We start from the raw sequence: 18,747 nt of genomic DNA, 5'->3' as shown, positions 1-18,747 counted from the left end.
CGCATGGCGCGCAGATGTGCGCTGGCGAGCAGGAGAGCGCTGGCGCACAGGAGATCTCTGACGAGCAGGAGAGCGCTGGCGTGCAGGTGAGCGCTGGCGTGCAGGTGAGCGCTGGCGAGCAGGAGATCTACGGCGAGATGACTCAGCTACAGGAGATCGCTGGCGTGTTGAGTCTGAAGAGGGCTGGTCCTCAGCTCGTGGGCGCGCCGGTAAAACCTGGCACTTAAGGGACTTACTTACATTGTGAGATAAGCCCTTTTGCCCCAAAGGGACCGGTGCCTGTTGAATAACGGGGTGCGTTGGCGCCCACTGCGCATCTGCGTCCAGGAACGGAGAAGGAAAACTCCCAGGTCTGGCAGGCGTAGGAGATCGCGAACGATCTGCTGAGAGGTCTAGAGATGCAGCTGCAACGGTCTGCTCATGTCGAGGAGGATCCTCTGCGGGGGACGTCGAAGGCGATGAACCGAAGAGGCGCCTCCTAACTCCCTTGTAGGGAGAAGGAAGGCCTCTACGGCGAAGAGGAGGGCGAGCCTTACGGCGAAGAGGAGGGCGAGCCTTACGGCGAAGAGGAGGGCGAGCCTTACGGCGAAGACGACCTCGAGGGGCAGCAACACCATCGTCAGTCCTCCGAAGAGGAGTCTCTGTCAGTGAACTCCCCCGAGGGGGAGAATCACCAGCAGGAGAGACCGTATGACTCAGCTCCTCCCTCGAAGAATGTTCGGAGGGGGGAACTAAGCCTTCAGCCACATCTGCAACAACAGCAGGGGTTTGACCCAACCCGTCGGAAGCCTCTGTCACAACAACGTCGATAATAGACAGAGGATCTACCTCTGCTATTACCGGCGACTGTTTGACAGCTGCACCCAACCGGATCAGGTCAAACAGGGCTTCCCTGGAGGGCGAGCCCTTGAGCCCCAAGGAAGCCCAAAGCTGCAAAAGATCATCATTAGCAACAGAGTTATCAATATCCTCCCCCGGAGGAGGAGGAGCTGCCTCGTTATGGGAGGCAACTCCCTCTCCCGAACCCCGAGGTTGGTCAACAAAAGAATGGCCTACGCTACCACTCGACGGCCTCTCACGAGAGAGGGGTTCGGGCAACGGAAGAAGAGTCTTTGGAACCTTCCTTCTTCAAGGAAGCCCTTGAAGGAGAAAGGTCACGCCTTCACTTCTTCTTACGTCGCCGGGAAAACCTCTCCCACTGGGAGGTAGACCACTCCCTACAAGTTTTATCCCTATCACACCGTTGACCTCTGCAGTACGGACACAGGGTGTGAGGGTCCGTCTCGACCGCCGACATGAATGTCCCACAAGGGCGGTCGGGTAAGCCAGGGCACTTCCGCATGATAGAGAGAGAGAGGCCAACTTCCAAACACACAAGCTGCAAGAAAAAGCAAAAAAAGATTAAGGCTGTCAAAAATGCGAGGGTGAGACAGACACGTCTGATCATCACCCGAGCCAAAAGTGAAGTGAATCAGTTCATCGGTGTGTGAGGGGGGAGGGGTAGCTAGCTACCCCTCCCCCTACTGCCCCCCCCCCCCCTCGCTAACTAGCGAGAGGATAGTTAACCCTCGTTAAAAATCTAATGGCTCGTCATTCAGCTACGCCGAAAGTAATACCCTATGTAAATAGCGTGGTTTGTATTTCAGTTACGGAACAAATGACTAACTTTGTGAATATGAACCAAAATGAGCTTACAGTATATTTAATAACGTATCAGGGACTTAAAAACAAGGAAAAACTCAGACACTTGGAAAACATTTACCTTTTTTCCGTAAGATCTGCTAAACCCAACCTCTGGAGCAGCATACATGGCAGTTCCCACACCACAGGTATTTGCATTGAAGGTAGAAAATGGAGTGATGGATAAATTCTTGCCTCTTCCACCCACACTACTATATACTTCACCTTCATCCAAATTTCGAGCCAGGCCGAAATCTCCAATCTTGATCAACTTTCTATCCTCGGTGAAAAAAATATTTGGTGGCTGGAAGGAAAACTACACTAATGAATGGGAATTCTCTCTGACCACCTGGAAAAAAAATTATTCTGCAAAACGAACAAGAATTCTGCTTCTACAAACAAACTTCTAAAATTAACAAACAACAAATTAGCATATGGTATACAGTATTTAAAAAAAAAAAAAAAAAATCTTGCCTTCAGTTGGAAGCGAATACAAAACTCTTATCTACCTCCATTAGCCCAAGAATCAAGTATACTGTATAGCTAAATCAATATTTGACTATAGTTCTCAACACTTTTATGTGATGCTTAGCTTAAAAGTACAGTATTACAAAATCCATCACATGGAATCTGACAGAATAAGAAAATTATATGATCACCTATTACTCCTTATGCCTATTACAAAAGGATATATAGAGTGTCTTAATTAATAACTAAAGTCCTTCATTTACCATCTTAAAGAGCATGAAATTTTGTTCGATTGTCCAGTGTCATCCATATTCTTTACATGGTTAACATAAAATTAGTTCTCACTATTCTTTTATATCCAATACTCTCATCAAGACCATCTTCTATCTCCCTCTACCTCAATTCACTGGGTCTGCCACCAGGTCTTTGTATTGTCACTTCCTAATATATTGCTTCTCTGGCTGACTGTTGTTCCTCATACATTCTTCCACATTATCTCTTATATTTGAGTTCTTAAGTTGTTTTTGAAACATCTGGTAACAAAATATCTCCACTAAGGACTCATCCAAAATACAATCATATCTCCCTATTCCAGACTAGAACAGGAACATTCTATGGTTATAATAAGAGTTCATAAGATAACCCATGGAGACCAGCATTACCCCCTTCAAACCTAGCTGTCCCAGTTGGCAAACAAGTTTCCCTGGGAGGATTAGAGGCAATAATCCTAATCTTTTCAGACAGTCCTAATCCCCTAGTGCTTCAGCCTTTTTTTTTTTTAGGAAAAAAAAAAAAGAAGAAAAAGAGCACTTAGAGGCTGCCAGGAGGAGAGAGGGTGCTGGTTCATTTCAAAGTGGTAAAAAAACCTCAACAATGAATGTCTGCAGGTCGGGGGTTGGCTCCAACGTTCTCAAGTGTGTTTGGACATTTTCTGGGTAGGGACAGAGCATAGTCTTGAAAGGTCTGGGTTGGTCGTGGACCTCCAAAATGGCTGTATGACATTTTTTTTCAGACCAAGAGCCTAGAAATAGACTCCTTTGTCAGCAAAATGCTGGGAAATGGAACCATAAAGAAATGCCAATTTCTAAAACTCCAGGGCATACTTTTCTTTTTACCAAAGAAAGATTTCCACGAGAGAAGGTGCTCCATTTCAAAATAACCATATCAGCAAGCGCATTTCTACTGGGTCTATCAATATGTGAGGAAATATTGCTTCCTCACTGGTCTGGACATAGAATATTTACAAGAGACTACTTGAAACAAGATGAATTGGAGCAGTACAACATACATTCGTGACACCTAAATGAAGTACCTGACCAAAAAGAAAACCGCTCATCGTGGCCCCTCAAACGACTCATCATGACACCCCCAAAGATATCTACCCTTATCAAGTGAGTTTCAGCCTGTCATTTTATGTTCACCAGGTAGTCACAAACTAATTGTTGGCAATGAGTGTCTGTTTACACGAGTCCACTCTTAATGATTCTCTAGTATTAGTCCTTGCAGACCACAGCAAATTAACCCCAAAACGGGTTTGGATAGGAAAATAAAAAAAATATTTGGGAGGGTGATGTGGGGTTTCTATAAACCCCTCCTTCTTAACCCCGTGTAGGGAACAGAGGCCTACGAGCCTTATTACGAATATAAAAGATGGTAGTTGAACCCATACAGCACTAACAACCAGGTAGTCTAGACTCTAGTACCAGTATTGGTTCTCAGCGATGTGCCATTGTGTGACCGACATATTTTAGCATAACATAAGAGGAGCTGTAATAGATTCCATAAAGCGTGCGTGTTCCTTATCCTCAATAAGATAGTTTTCTTGTACTGGATTCCCTGTTCTAGCCTTTCACAAATGAGTTCTAGGAGACCACACAGCATCTCCCCAAAAATAGATTTTTCCTTCATCAAAACTGCTTTTATGAATAAATCCTTTCCTATTATTATTATAACTTGCTAAGCTACAACCTTAGATGGAAAAGCAGAATGCTATGAGCCCAAGGGCTCCAACAGGGAAAATAGCCCAGTGAAGAAAGGAATAAGGATACAAAAAAAAATTAACAATTAAAATAAAATACTTTAAAATCAGTAACATTAAAATAAATATTTCACATACATACTATAAAAACTTTAAAAAACAAGAGGAAGAGAAATATGATAGATTAGTGTCCCTGAGTGTACCCTCAAGCAAGGGAACTCTAACCAAATCAGTGTAAGGTCATGGTACAGAGGCACTATCCAAGACTAGAGAACAATGGTTTGATTTTGGAGTGTCCTTCTCCTAGAAGAACTGCTTACCATAGCTAAAGAGTATCTTCTACCCTTACCAAGAGGGAAGTAGCCACTGAACAATTACATTGCAGTAATTAACCCCCTGAGTGAGGAAGAATTGTTTGGCAATCTCAGCGTTGTAAGGTGTATGAGGACAGAGGAGAATATGTAAAGAATAGGCCAGACTATTCAGTGTATGTGATGTAGGCAAAATGAAAATGAGCCACAACCAAAGTGAAGGATCAAATGTAGTACTGTCTGACCAGTCAAAGGACACATTAACTCTCTAGCGGTAGTATCTCAACAGGTGGCTGGTGCCCTGGCCAACCAACTACTATACTATGATTGTAAATTATTTCTTTGGAAAACAAATAAATACATGAATATATGTGTAATAAAATTACAGATAGCCCTTAAAATTTGTAAGGATTAGGTATCAAACCAATATGAATACTGAAAATCCACAAAAAATTCCTGCCACTAATAAATAATCCTACAACCCATTTCCACACCAAAAATAAACTGTATCCAAGGCTTGAAAAAAAAGATATAAAAGCAATAATATTCATAGTTATGTAACTCCAAATCTAGGAAAGCATTTACAATCATGTAACAAAATAAAAGTACAGCGTTTTGAAAGAAAAGAGACAGCCATTAATAGATAAAATGCTTGAAAATTCCCCTTTAGTAGTAAAAATAAGATATAACAAAAATACATATTTCAAACATATGAAACTGATAAGAGTTTGGTAATGAATACAAACCTTTAAATCCCTATGTATGATATTCTTGGAGTGTATATACTGTACTGCCTCTAGAATCTGTTTGAAAATGTCGATACAAATTTCCAAGTCAACAGAGTCTAGAGGGTTTCCAGTAACTTCTTCAGTATTACGTCGGGATATCCAATTGCCTAACGTATCACCGCACAGGCCCATTTGGATGAAGAGTGCCACTTGCGTCTCTCTGGCATGTTTGCTATGTAACACAACGGAATTTCTAAAATGTTGTGCAATGCCAGATGATGATGAAGTGGAAAAACTCTCATTATACTCGTCTTTTCGTCTGTCTTTAGGTGTTGAGATATTAAGAGAAAATTCATTTGCATTTCTACTGCTAGGGTTAGATGTCAGAAGGTTCGTTGAATTTTTTGAATGAAAGAAGAACGATGATTTTTCTGAAGTAAGAGCTTTAGAACAATTTCCATTCTTGAAAATATAATTATCCAGTACTTGCTCACTCTCCTCCAATAATAATTTTTTGCTTTCCAGAAACTGAAACCCAGGAACATTAGCACTATCTCCAACTTCAGATTTAGCACAGGACAAACTACATTTTTCTGCGACTGATACATTCACTTGGTGATTTGAGGAATCCTCAAAAACAATGCCACCCGATGACTCTTCAATTTCTTGAAGTTCAGAACTACTGAAAACCAGATGGAAAATAATGTTAGTATTTTAATAAAAGCTTTGGCAAACAATTACGAAAAAAAGTATTAGCAAGTTTTAGAATTGAAATGAAAGCAGTATAACACATAAATATATTATCATTATTACAGCATACTAGCCAAGGTGCAACCTAAGTAGGAAAAGCAGAATGATAAGAGCCCTATGTCCTTAAAAGGAAAGCAGACCAGTGCAGATGAGAAACAGTAAAGAACAAACTATCTGCACATGTTGCTACTCTCTGTCTCAATATCATTTCCTGAATGTAGATCTGAGGTTGCTGAATCTGTTAATAGAGATCTAGCTAAAATTAGTGCATGGTGCAGATTATGGGGCATGAAGGTGAACCCTAACGAATTCAAAGTATGAGTGTAACTAGGTCGAGGACAGTGGCTCCTCAACATCCATATCTCCATTGATATTGTTTCTTCCATTCTATAAAACTCCCTTAAAATTTTAGGAGTAATTCTTGATTACAAATTTACATTTCAGAGATGCATTCAGTGTTTCTTCTTCAATAAAACAAAAATTGGCTTGATGAGAAAGTATTTTACAATATATGGTGATCAATCTATTCTGAAGACGTGTTTTAATTCTTTCAGTCTACCTTGTTTTGAGTATTGTGCTCCTGTATGGTCTTCAGCAGCTGAATCTCATCTTAATTTGTTGAACAAGAACTTGCAGTCTTTTAAAATTCTTATTCCTGATAAATTATTATTATTATTATTATTATTATTACAGTATTATTATTATTACTAGCCAAGCTACAACCCCAGTTGAAAAGCAAGATGCTTTAAGCCTTAGGGCTCCAAATAGGAAAAAATAGCATAGTGAGGAAAGGAAATAAGGAAATAAATAGATGATGAGAACAAGTTAACAATAAATCATTCTAAAACAGTAACAACGTCAAAACAGATATGTCCTATATGAACTATTAACAACGTCAAAAACAGATATGTTATATATAAACTATAAAAAGACTCATGTCAGCCTGGTCAACATAAAAACATTTGCTCCAACTTTGAAATTTTGATGTTCTACTGATTCAACTACCCGATTAAGAAAATCATTCCACACCTTGGTAACAGCTGGAAGTTAAAAGGACAGCGTAGCTTTAAGAAGCTTCAGGGTGTGGATGCACCTGATGAGGTTCGACCACCCTTATCATAAGGCTCTAAAGATATCTTAACCCCTTCACTACGAGACTGCGTATCCGCTACTCAAGCTATACAGCATACGAACTTTGTCACCATTAGACATAGTGGACACCCCAGGGTACGGCGTTCCCAGCCTACGTTTTTTTCTCGTTACGGTATGGAATACGATGTTTTTTTGTCCCCTTGTTTTGGCATTTTCCCTACCTTACGGCATCGAATTCCAAATTCAAACTTGGCGGTCTGTACGCGTACGACTATGCGAGTCACTCGCCTCACACCACGCTCATATGTCACTGCATACGTCACTAAGAAGCTGCTCTGCTATTGGTTGGCGTCACAGCGTCACTAAGATGCCGATAGGTTATTGCCCGAAATCCCTCCCACAATGCCTGAGGGAGATGCTGCCTCTCTCTCTCTCTCTCTCTCTCTCTCTTCTCTCTCTCTCTTTGTTAATCGCACGCTCAATGCAAAATCTAGTGTGTCTTTCGTAAAGACTTGATCTCGTGTGAGTGCTTGCAACATCGTATTTTTTGTGCATTTTAGTGAAATTCCAACTTTAATTCATTGGCCATGGGTCCCAAGATTGCTAGTGATGTTAAAGGAGAAGTAAGATGATGATTACTTTCGAAACAAAGCTGGAGATAATAAAGAAATACGAAGAAGGCATGCGCATCATTACCCTCGCTAGTGCATATGGCCGTAACCAGTCAACGATCGGTACAATTATCAAGAACAAAGAAGCCATTAAAGCAAGTAAGTCTTCTAAAGGCATGACTGTCCTTGCCAGTGGAAGGACCTCAATCAACGACGAGATGGAGAGACTCTTTCTACTATGGATTAAAGAGAAAGAAATCGCTGGTGATACACTCACGCAATTGGTAATTTCGCACAAGGCGAGTGCCATCTTCGCCAATCTCGTGGAAGCCCAGAGAGACACCGGAGACGAAGGAATATCCAAGTAAGCCCCCCAGAGTTCAAGGCTTCTCATGGGTGGTTTGATCGCTTTAGGAAGAGAACTGGTATTCACTCAGTTGTCAGGCATGGAGAGGCAGCCAGTTCTGACAAGAAAGCAACAGATGAATTCCTAAAGAAGATTGAGGAATTAATTTCCAGAGAAGGCTACATTCCTCAGCAAGTGTTTAACTGTGATGAAACTGACCTTTTCTGGAAGAAAATTCCCTATTGTACATATATCACAGCAGAAGAAAGAAACTTCCTGGCCATAAACCAATGAAGGACAGACTTACCCTCGCATTTTGTGCAAATGCCAGTGGGGACTTGAAAATTATACCCCTACTGGTGTACCACTCAAAGAATCCTAATGCCTTCAAGGCATAAAATACCACGAAGGATAGGCTCTCAGTATTTTGGAGGTCTAATGCCAAGGCCTGGGTCACAAGGACCATATTTATTGAGTGGGTAAACGTCTGCTTCGGTCCTGCTGTCAAGAAATTTTTAGAAGAGAACAATCTTCCTCTAAAATGTCTCCTGGTACTGGACAATGCCCCTGCTCGCCCTCCTGGCATCGAGGCCAACATACATCCGGACTTCTCCTTCATCAAGGTTCTCTATCTGCCACCAAACACCACCCCTCTCCTCCAGCCTATGGACCAGCAAGTGATTGCCAACTTCAAAAAGCTTTACACGAAGCATCTGTTCAGAAGATGCTTCGATGTGACCGAAAGCACTCAACTCACCCTCCGTGAATTTTGGAAGGGGCATTTTGACATCGTTCAATGCCTGAAGATGATCGATAAAGCTTGCAATGAGGTTTCTTGGCGCACCTTGAACTCCTCATGGAAAAAACTGTGGCCAGCTGTTGTGGCAGAACGCGACTTCGAAGTTTCGAACCCTCAACCGAAGACGAGGCCGTTGGTGATCCTGCCCCTGAGGGTAATGTTGAGGAAATAACTTCAATCGGGAGGTCCATGGGGCTTATTGTCGAAGAGGCTGATGTCGATAACCTTATCGAGGAGCACAGGGAAGAGCTTTCGACTGAAGACTTGAAGGAGTTGGAGGCAATGCAGTTGACCATCATTCAAGAGCACCACTCTAGTGGTGGCAAGGACGAGGGAGAGAGAGAAGAGACATCGGCAGAAATAAGGGAAGCTATTGGTTGGTAAGAAAACCTTAAGAGATTCATTGAAAAAAAAAACACTCAAAAAAACTTCATACAGGTTGTCTTATGGAGAGTGTTAATGACAGGTGCATGAGTCATTTTAGAAATATTTTGAGGAGTCGTCAGAAACAGGTTTCTTTGGATAGATATTTCTCCAAAAGAAAAGTGTCAGAAAGCAAGGATGATATGAGTGATTCTAGTAAGAGCTAAAAAAGAGTAAAGCGAAGATGAAGAAGTGCTACTGTATAAAATTAAGTTATAGAAAAAAAAATTCATAAAAAAATTTAAAAGACAAAAATAGAAAAAAAATGCATTTTTAATTTTAAGTTTAATAAAAATAAATTCATTATTAAGTTTAACATAATTACCATTGATACGTTTTTATATCTGCCGTCTCCTCACCCCTCTCCCTCGACCCACTACCAGCTCAAGTCACGTCACTCCAAAGGTAAATAAAATTTCCTTTTTCCTTTACGGTACAGTAGAGTACAGTATATTTTTTTATTAATACTGTTATTTAATTATATACTGCGCATGTATATTACTGTATATATAAGTAGTACAGTACTTACTATACTATTTTGTTACTAATTGTTAATATGTATATAAAATTTTGATGTTTTCACCTGGGGTTTTGCACTCCTCAGCTATTCTATTGCCCGCCATACGACATTTTCACCATACGATACCAAGTCCGGAACGGATTAATGTCATATGGCGGGGGTATACGCTACTTGCTCACTCACTCTATAATAACCTACTTATTTATTTGTTTTATTGCCGATTACGGAATAAATTTTTCTAAAGTTTGCTTCATTTTCCAATTGTATTTCACTCTAAACAACCAAAATACTTTTCCCATTCATTGTTAAGTGATTATCAAATAATTTTTCAGAAATTTGTTTTATATAATATTTTCTAACATAATGGTAAAGCACTGTGATTTTGTGTAAAAAGAACTTTATATTCATTGAAGTGAACATGTTATTCCGTAATTCCACGACAAAAAACTGTCGAAAGATATCAAACTACTAGTCAGTAAAACACAGAGTAGAGACTGCGCATGTAAGGAATACACACATACACACAGAAAGAGTAGAGACTGTGCACGTAAGAACACGATGAATACTTCGTAGAATGGCAATAAATGGAAATAACAGTAGGCTACCTTTTACTCATAAAAATAATGAACAATACTAATATAAAATATATAAGACATGAAGATGATGATATTTTGTAGAAATGATAGTTGAGAAAAAAGGAATAAAATAAAAAAAAGACAAATCTCGTGTCAACAACTTGCATTGCTGGTAAAATGTTTTTGTCTCATTAAGAGTGGGATTTGTGGTAGTCAGAGGCAGACATAGAATGAACTAAAATAGACCTTGCATAATCATGAATAAGGACTAGAATTGCAAGTATTTCGGTTGGTGGTAGGACAAGCTGTCAGGATCCCTACGTCTCCAAGCTGAGGTTGTCAGGGGGGGTTTGAGTAATGCCTCAGGTAGGGAATGTCGCAATTGGCTAGAGAGAGTAGTGTGATTATCATATGATAATAAAAAAGAATAAAATAGCTCTTACATATTGAAAAATAAAGGCTAGAATCCCAAAAAACTTGTTGGTTGGCTGAAGAAAGAAGGAGGGGCTAATATTAGGGAGAGGAATTTTTAGTGAAATTTCCAGAGTGTAAACTGGGTGTGATATACAGTAATCCCTCGCTATTTCGCAGCTCAAGTTTTGCGGTGTCAGTGCATCGCGGATTTTCAAAAATATTCATCAAAAATTAGAAAAAATGGTGCGAGAGTTGCGCAGGCAGAAGGCAGAGTACAGTAGAACATCAGGCATCAACACAGAGATGGCGCGCAACTCAAAATCCACCTCTCTGATTCGCTGGCCATCTCGGCTCCAGAATCTCGCAAGCTGATTGGCCGAGCCGCTGAAACGCTTTACTCAGCATCTCTCCCTGCCGTGCACCCCGCGAAGGGAGACCGCATTCATTGTTCTCTCTCGCTTCGCTTGTGTTGCTTAGTCTTGCCGTGTGGAACTTTTAGCTGTGTTCTTGTGCTTTTTAGTGTAAAATAGTGCTTGTGACACCATTGAAAATAGCTCCTAAATGTCCTGTACCCTCTACATCCTCTGGTGAACCCAAGAAGAAAAGAAAAATGATGACGGTGAACGAGAAAGTAAAATTATTGGACAGGCTTAAAGCACGCAGTAGCTATGCATCTGTTGCCCGCATTTACGGAGTGAATGAATCGACAGTTCGCAACATATAAAAAAGATGAAATGACAATACGTAAAACTGCCTCAATAACGTTCTCCAAGGACACTAAGCTTGTTGTGACTCCTTGAAATAAGACGATTGTGCAAATGGAGAATGCATTATCAATGTGGATATCAGACTGTCGGGAAAAGAAGGATAGTCTCAATACCAACATGATTCGAACTAAAGCCAAAACACTGTATGATAGCGTAGTTCCTGAAGGAAAATCTAACGAAGACAATGAAGGTGATGATGACGACGAAGATGATGATCCTGCCCCACGAGAAAAACGTGGTTTTGTTGCCAGCAAGGGCTGGTTCGAGAAATTCAAGAGGAGGTTTGGCCTTCGCAGTGTTCCCTTGTAAGGGGAGGCCGCCTCGGCAGACCAAGAGGCAGCTCTTCATTACGTTGAGGAAGAGTTCCCGAAATTAATTAAAGAAGGTGGCTATCTCCCAGAGCAGGTGTTCAATATGGATGAGACTGGACTCTTCTGGAAGAGGATGCCGTCCCGGACGTTTCTTTACAAGGACGAAGTAAAGAAGCCAGGGTTCAAGGACCAAAAAGATCGCGTCACTCTCCTCATGTGCGGGAGTGCTGCGGGCTTCATGCTCAAGCCCGGCTTAATTTACAAGTCCATGAATCCTCGGGCTTTGAAAACCAAAACAAAGCCTTGCTGCCCATCTACTGGATGAGTAATAAAAAGGCATGGATAACTGAAGCCCTCACACTCAACTGGTTCATGAACTGCTTTATCCCACAGGTGAAGCTGTACCTCGCGGAGATTGCGCTGCCCTTTAAGGTCCTCCTCTTGATGGACTGTGCAGGCGGACATGCAACGGATCTGCATTATGAAGGGGTCCAAGTGGAGTTCCTGCCCCCCCAACACCACTTCCCTCATACAACCAATGGATCAGGGGGTCATTTGGGCCTTGAAGGCCCTCTACCTGAGGTCCACGATGGAGGGCCTCATCTCCTCCATCGATGAAGATGACGAGGACTTCAGCCTCAAGAGATATTGGCGGGAATACAACATTGCAACGTGCCTGGCCAACATTCAGAAAGCTCTTAATGAGATGAAACAGCAAACATTGAATGCAAGTTGGAGAAAATTGTGGCCAGACATTGTTCATGAACATGAGGGATTTACGCCAGACGTAGTTCATCACTCCGCCGTAGATAAGGCTGTGAGACTGGCACAGTTAGTAGCCAACGAAGGTTTCTCTGACGTGACGACAGATGACGTCAACCCACTGATCGAGTCCCACTCAGAGCCCATAACCGACGAGGACCTTGTCGAAATGATAAAATCAGCGAGTGAGGAAGAAGAGGCAGCCGATGTCAGCGACGACGACGAAGCTGAAGAACGTGGTCTTACCTTGGACAACCTGCAAGAACTCTGCAACATGGCATGGGTTCTGAAACAAGGGGCGCAGGAAATCAATGATAATATGGTCAGAGCCATCGAATTTAGTAACTGTATTGACGGTGTAATGGCGTTGTAAAAGAGCATCCTCGCTCAGATGAAAAAACAACATCAACAACTTCCCATCACGATGTTCCTAGTGCGCCAAAAACCCTCTACAGAAGCATCAGATATTCCTCCTGCTGCCTCTCCGGCTTTCCACGAGCCACTACGCCGCCTCCTACAGTTTCTCCAGCTCTATCGGATGCTGTCATTGACGATCCACCGCCTCTATCAACTGATGATGAGGCGTCACCTGACGAGCAGTAAAGCTCTCATTAACCTGTGCAATAAATCATCTTCATCTTCTTCACCTCCATCATACTGCACAGGTGTTTCATCGTCATTTATCAAGATCATCATTATTTATCAAGATCATCGTCATTGTTAGAGATGAGTTACGTATTTTGTTATAAGAATAAAAGTTCTAAATCATATCTACAGTATATAAACGTACACTATTTATATCTTCATTTGTATGTACATGTACACTTACACTCTATTTATATTATTTATGTATAAATGTAAATGTACGTACAGTATACATAATGTATTAAATACTGTATTCATATTACAGTATTTATACAGTACGGTACTTGATATGTACAGTATATAATTTATATTATCAATATTTATTTACATGATTCTTTAATGTTTTAAGGATAACATATGCATTTATAGGGTTAATATACAAATATTGTTATTATATATCCATGTACATGTAGACAAAAAAATATACATATTCCAAAAATAGGGAGGGAATCTACTTCGCGGTTTTTCACCTATCGTGGTCGGTTCTGGTCCCCATTAACCGCGATAGGTGAGGGATTACTGTACAACCATGTGCTATACTCTTTTGTAGCTTAGCTTGTAATAATAGTAATGATGACAATAATAATTATAATAAAACAACCTCTTCACCAGTGTTGTGTCAAGTTGTGAGCATGAATCCTCTTGCTCTATGCACATGCCCTATGGTTGCCAGCAATGAAGCATGATGCAATCAAACCAAATCTTTTATTGGTTGGTCGTAGAAAACATGATTGATAGTAAAACCATATAAATGACTTGGAAGTTTGTAACCAGTAGGAGTAAATTACCTATTCTTTACATACACATTCTCCTCTTTCCTCATACACCCAACAACACTAAGATAATCAACAAATTATTCTTCACTCAAGGGGTTAACTACTGCTCTGGACCAGTAAATTTCCAGCTTCCGAGTGTGCACTGGTTTGTATGGTGGCTAATTAATGTAGTTAATCTAACCAAGGCCCTTTGCACCAACAGGCGTAAGAGGAGATGATGATTTGTAATCAATAATGTCACCTAGAATCTTGAATGAGCTGCATGTAGGTAAAGAAATATTATCATCATTAATGTCAAGCTACAAACATAGCTGGAAAAGCAGGATGCTATAAGCCCAAGGGCTCCACAAGAGAAAATAGCCCAATGAAGAAGGAAATAAGAAAACAAATACAGTGATACCTCTGGATACGAAAGTTTCTGCTTACGAAAAATTCAGGATGCGAAAAGTGATTCGAAGATTTTTATGCCCCAGGATACGAATAAAATTTCAGGATACGAAAACCTTACGAGATCCCAACTCTTCGCCGAGAGTAATTTCAAAAAGCGCGCGCCACCGAGACTTTGAACTTGGGTAGACTCACTCACAGCCTCCCGCTCACCCATTGGTTATCTCCCTACTCAGACGCTAGCTGACGCTATAAGATCCTGCTTTCCTATTGGTCGGCAACTATCCCAGCTTGCCTATGCACGGGCGTTCATCTCTCTCTCTCTCTTTTCGTTCCGACCGCGGTATCGTTAACAGACATTGTGTGCTTTCGCTTGTTTGACTTAGTGTTAATATACAGTACATTCGTACGCCACGTATTATCGTTAATAAACATTCGTTACTGTGCACTGTACTGTATTAGTGTTTTCTATACATAGACTGTATATAACGTATGTAGTGTATTATATTACGTATTACTGTAGCCATGGGTCCCAAGAATGTTGCCGAAGGAAAGAAGAAGATGCTCTCGATGGAGACGAAACTTGAAATCGTTAAAAAGTACGAGTCTGGCATACGTTTAAGTGCGATCGCCAAGGAGTATGGCCGGAATCCATCTAACGATAGGCACCATCCTGAAGCAGAAGGTGGCCATAAAAGCAGCGACACCTTCTAAGGGCGTCACTATTTTCTCCAACAAGAGAACCCACGTGCAAGACGAGATGGAGAGGCTGCTTCTTGTGTGGATCAAGGACAAAGAGATCTCAGGATACACCATCACTGAGACTACAATTTGTCAGAAGGCCTCCGCCATTTTCGGTGATCTCGTGCGTGCTCAGGCCGAAGAAGGGGCAGGAGAAGGAACATCCCAGCAGGAACCCCCAGAGTTCAAGGCTTCTCGTTGGTGGTTCGAGAAGTTCAAGAAAAGGACTGGCATCCATTCAGTGGTACGGCATGGGGAGGCAGCCAGCTCGGACACGAAGGCCGCCGAAGCCTTTGTTAAAACGTTTGAAGAGTTGCTCTGCAGGAAGGCTACAGTTCGCAGCAAGTTTTCAATTGCAACGAAACTGGGCTTTTCTGGAAGAAAACACCTCGTCGGACGTTCATCACGGCGGAGGAGAAGAGGCTACCCGGACATGAAGGACAGGCTTACCCTTGCTTTTTGTGCAAACGCCAGTGGGGACTGCAAGATAAAGCCCCTGCTGGTGTACCATTCAGAAAATCCCCGAGCCTTCAAAGCCCACAAAGTCATCAAGGAGAACCTTCCCGTGATGTGGAAGGCGAATGCAAAAGCCTGGGTAACGAGGCAACTGTTCATTGATTGGGTGAATGTCTGCTTCGGTCCGACTGTCCGAAAATATTTGGAAGAAAACCGCCTCCCTATGAAATGTCTGCTGGTGTTGGACAATGCTCCAGCTCATCCTCCTGGCCTCGAGGAATATCTTCTGGCCGAGTATTCCTTCATAAAGGTCCTATATCTACCGCCTAACACCACCCCTCTCCTCCAGCCCATGGACCAGCAACTTATTTCAAATTTTAAAAAATTGTACACGAAGCATCTCTTCAAGAGATGTTTCCAAGTCACAGAGAGTACAAACCTCACTCTGCGTGAATTTTGGAAAGATCACTTTAACATCGTGATATGCCTCAAACTCATCGATCTCGCTTGGCAGGAAGTTTCGAGGCGTACCCTAAACTCATCTTGGAGGAAGCTGTGGCCTGATGCTGTCTCTGCACAAGACTTCGAGGGGTTCGGGAAGCCTGGAGGCGAAGCCGAGATCGTTGACGATCCTGAACCAATTCAGCAGTCTGAGGTGGCTGACATCGTACATCTTGGTACGTCCATGGGGCTGGAAGTTAGCGCGGAGGATATAGATGAACTTATTGAGGAGCACCACGAGGAGTTGACGACGGACGACCTGAAGGAGTTGGAGACGATGCAAGTGAGTGATGTTCAAGAGCAGTTCTCTAGCGGTGATGAGGAGGATGTTACACCTTTGAAAACAGCAGACATCAAGGAAATTCTTGCATGTTTCCATAAAATGGCAGACTACGTCGAAAAGGAACATCCAGAAAAAGTTTATACCAACCGTGCGCTTCAACACTGCAATGACGTTTGCCTAACGCATTTTAGAAATGTGTTGAAAAGTAGGCAGAAACAAGCTTCAATGGATAGTTTCTTATTAAAGAGGCCAGCAGTATTAGTAGGCCAAGACGAAGGTGAAAGTGAAGAAAAGAAACAGAAAAGAGGAAGGGATGAAGAATTAGAAGGTGAAAGTAAAGAAAAGAAACAGAAAAAAGAAAGTGATGAAGAAGTAGAAGGTGAAAGTAAAGAAAAGAAACAGAAAAAAGAAAGTGATGAAGAAGTAGGAGATGAAAGTAAAGAAAAGAAACAGAAAAAAGAAAGTGATGAAGAAGTAGAAGAGATTTAGAAAATATGAAAAACGTAAAGTTATAAAAAAGCAAAAAAAAAATTCAATTTCAAGTTTTATGTTACCGTTAAGTGTTAAAGTAATTTTTTCTTTCATTTTGTAGTTTTCCAAACGTAATGTTAAGTGTTAATTATTTCTGCCATTTATTTATTTCGTAAAGTTTAAGTGTTAATGTGTTAAGTGTGTAAATTACTGTACGTAGTCTGTCACTTGTTACGTTTTCTGCCTTATGCCATCCTCCTCTGCCGCGACTTCGCTATCGGACATCGTCTCAGTCAAAAGGTAAGTTTCAACTTTTTTGTTACACTAATTAACTGTAACCTTTTTTTCAGAGTGTACAGGTATCAATCCTTAATTTAGGTGTACGTACAGGTAACAATACACCTTCACTGATCTAAATGCTTTACATACAGTACCGTAACTTTTATACAGTAGTAAAGAAAACGGACCGTTTTCTTTGGGCTTGGGGGGGATAACTTGGCTATAACTACATTATTGAATAATCTCATAGTGGTTTCTGGAATGGATTAGGCTGTTTTTAACGGTTGGGTTAATTATTGAATGATAGAAATGGCTGCATTGCATGTTTATTACTACAGTTTAGCATGTTTATGAAAGAAAAGGTGACTTTTTGTAAGGCTTGGAACGGATTAGGCTATTTACATGTAAAACGCGACTCAAGATACAAAAATATCAGGGTACGGAATCGCATCCTGAACGGATTACTTTCGTATCCTGAGGCATCACTGTATAATATTGTGCCTGATTATACCCTCAAGCAAAGAAACTCTAACCCATGACTGTGGAAGACCATGGTAAAGAGGCTATGGCACTAACCAAGACTAGGGAATAATGGTTTGACTTTGGAGTGTCCTCCTAGAAGAGATGCTTATCATAGTACAAGTCTCTTCTACCCTTACCAAGTGGAAAATACCCTCTGAACAATTACAGTGCAGTAGTTAAACCCTTGAGTAAAGAAGAATTTTTTAGTTATCTTAGTGTTGTCAGGTGTATGAAAAAGAGGAGAATGTGTAAAGAATAGGCCAGTCTATTCATTTTATTGTGTAGGCAAAGGAAAAATGAATCGTAACCAGAGAGGGATCTAATTTAGTACTATATGGCCAGTCAAAGGACCCAATAACTATATAGCAGTAGTCTTTCAAGGAAAAGATCTAGGTGGGGAAGATTCAGTGTCCTAGACCTACCATAGATGTACTTTGAATTTCCATAGGGTTTTAATTCATTTGCCATGATTTGATCACAAACATCGAGTTATAGTAGATTCAACAAACAAAGGTTTACACTCATTGGATAAGATGCATAAAAAAAAAAAAAGATATCATCTACAAAATCCGGTCCCCTTTTCTGTTCCATTTGTTTGATGTCGGCTACCCCCCAAAATTGGGGGAAGTGCCTTGGTATATGTATGTATGTATGTACAAAAGCAACAAGCTTGTTTGAAGGCCAAACTGTATATCATAAAAAATATTGGAAAATATTAGCAAGTTTGTAAAAGTCTGAATCTGATATTAGCAGGGTTATGAGAATGAAAAAAAAAAAAAATAATAAGCTACATTAGAGGATGAAAGAATAATGACAACAGCATTATGAGCATGACTATAAACATAGAAGGCCAATAACGATCGTTTTGAAAATGTAGATCAAAGAAAAGGACAAAGATACCCTACTAATAAACCAGCCTTATATGAAGACTTTACAACACAACACTTGAAAAAAAAAATGTTTACCCTTGATACTGCAGTAAAAATTAACAACGTAGCCCCTCTTCTTGTTTTAGAAACACTGAGTTAACAAATAAGTGATACTTGACATATAACACCTAAAGCAACTGTTTACACTTTGTATAAATGCTCAAAACTAATATTCCCAAACTTGCTTCAAGTTCCACTTAAAACCCATCATCTTAACACACT

The 18,747-nt window shown here is 40.9% G+C and overlaps 1 protein-coding gene across 4 annotated transcripts in view; it reads right to left on the bottom strand.

The window, feature by feature from the left end:
* Positions 1-18,747, bottom strand: part of LOC137651260 (eukaryotic translation initiation factor 2-alpha kinase 1-like) — a 103,453-nt gene that overhangs the window by 31,338 nt on the left and 53,368 nt on the right. For 2 of the 4 annotated variants that reach the window (XM_068384510.1, XM_068384511.1), the window contains exons 7-8: positions 5,184-5,847; positions 1,763-1,996 (exon numbers count right to left, since the gene is read on the bottom strand). In XM_068384510.1, coding sequence (XP_068240611.1) covers positions 1,763-1,996; positions 5,184-5,847 — 898 coding nt within the window. The remainder of the gene's footprint in view (positions 1-1,762; positions 1,997-5,183; positions 5,848-18,747) is intronic. The other 2 variants (XM_068384512.1, XM_068384514.1) reach the window with 2 other exon arrangements.

This window comes from Palaemon carinicauda, chromosome 12 (genome assembly GCF_036898095.1).
Source record: "Palaemon carinicauda isolate YSFRI2023 chromosome 12, ASM3689809v2, whole genome shotgun sequence".
NCBI lineage: Eukaryota > Metazoa > Arthropoda > Malacostraca > Decapoda > Palaemonidae > Palaemon > Palaemon carinicauda.
This window is presented reverse-complemented; position numbering and strand designations above follow the sequence as displayed.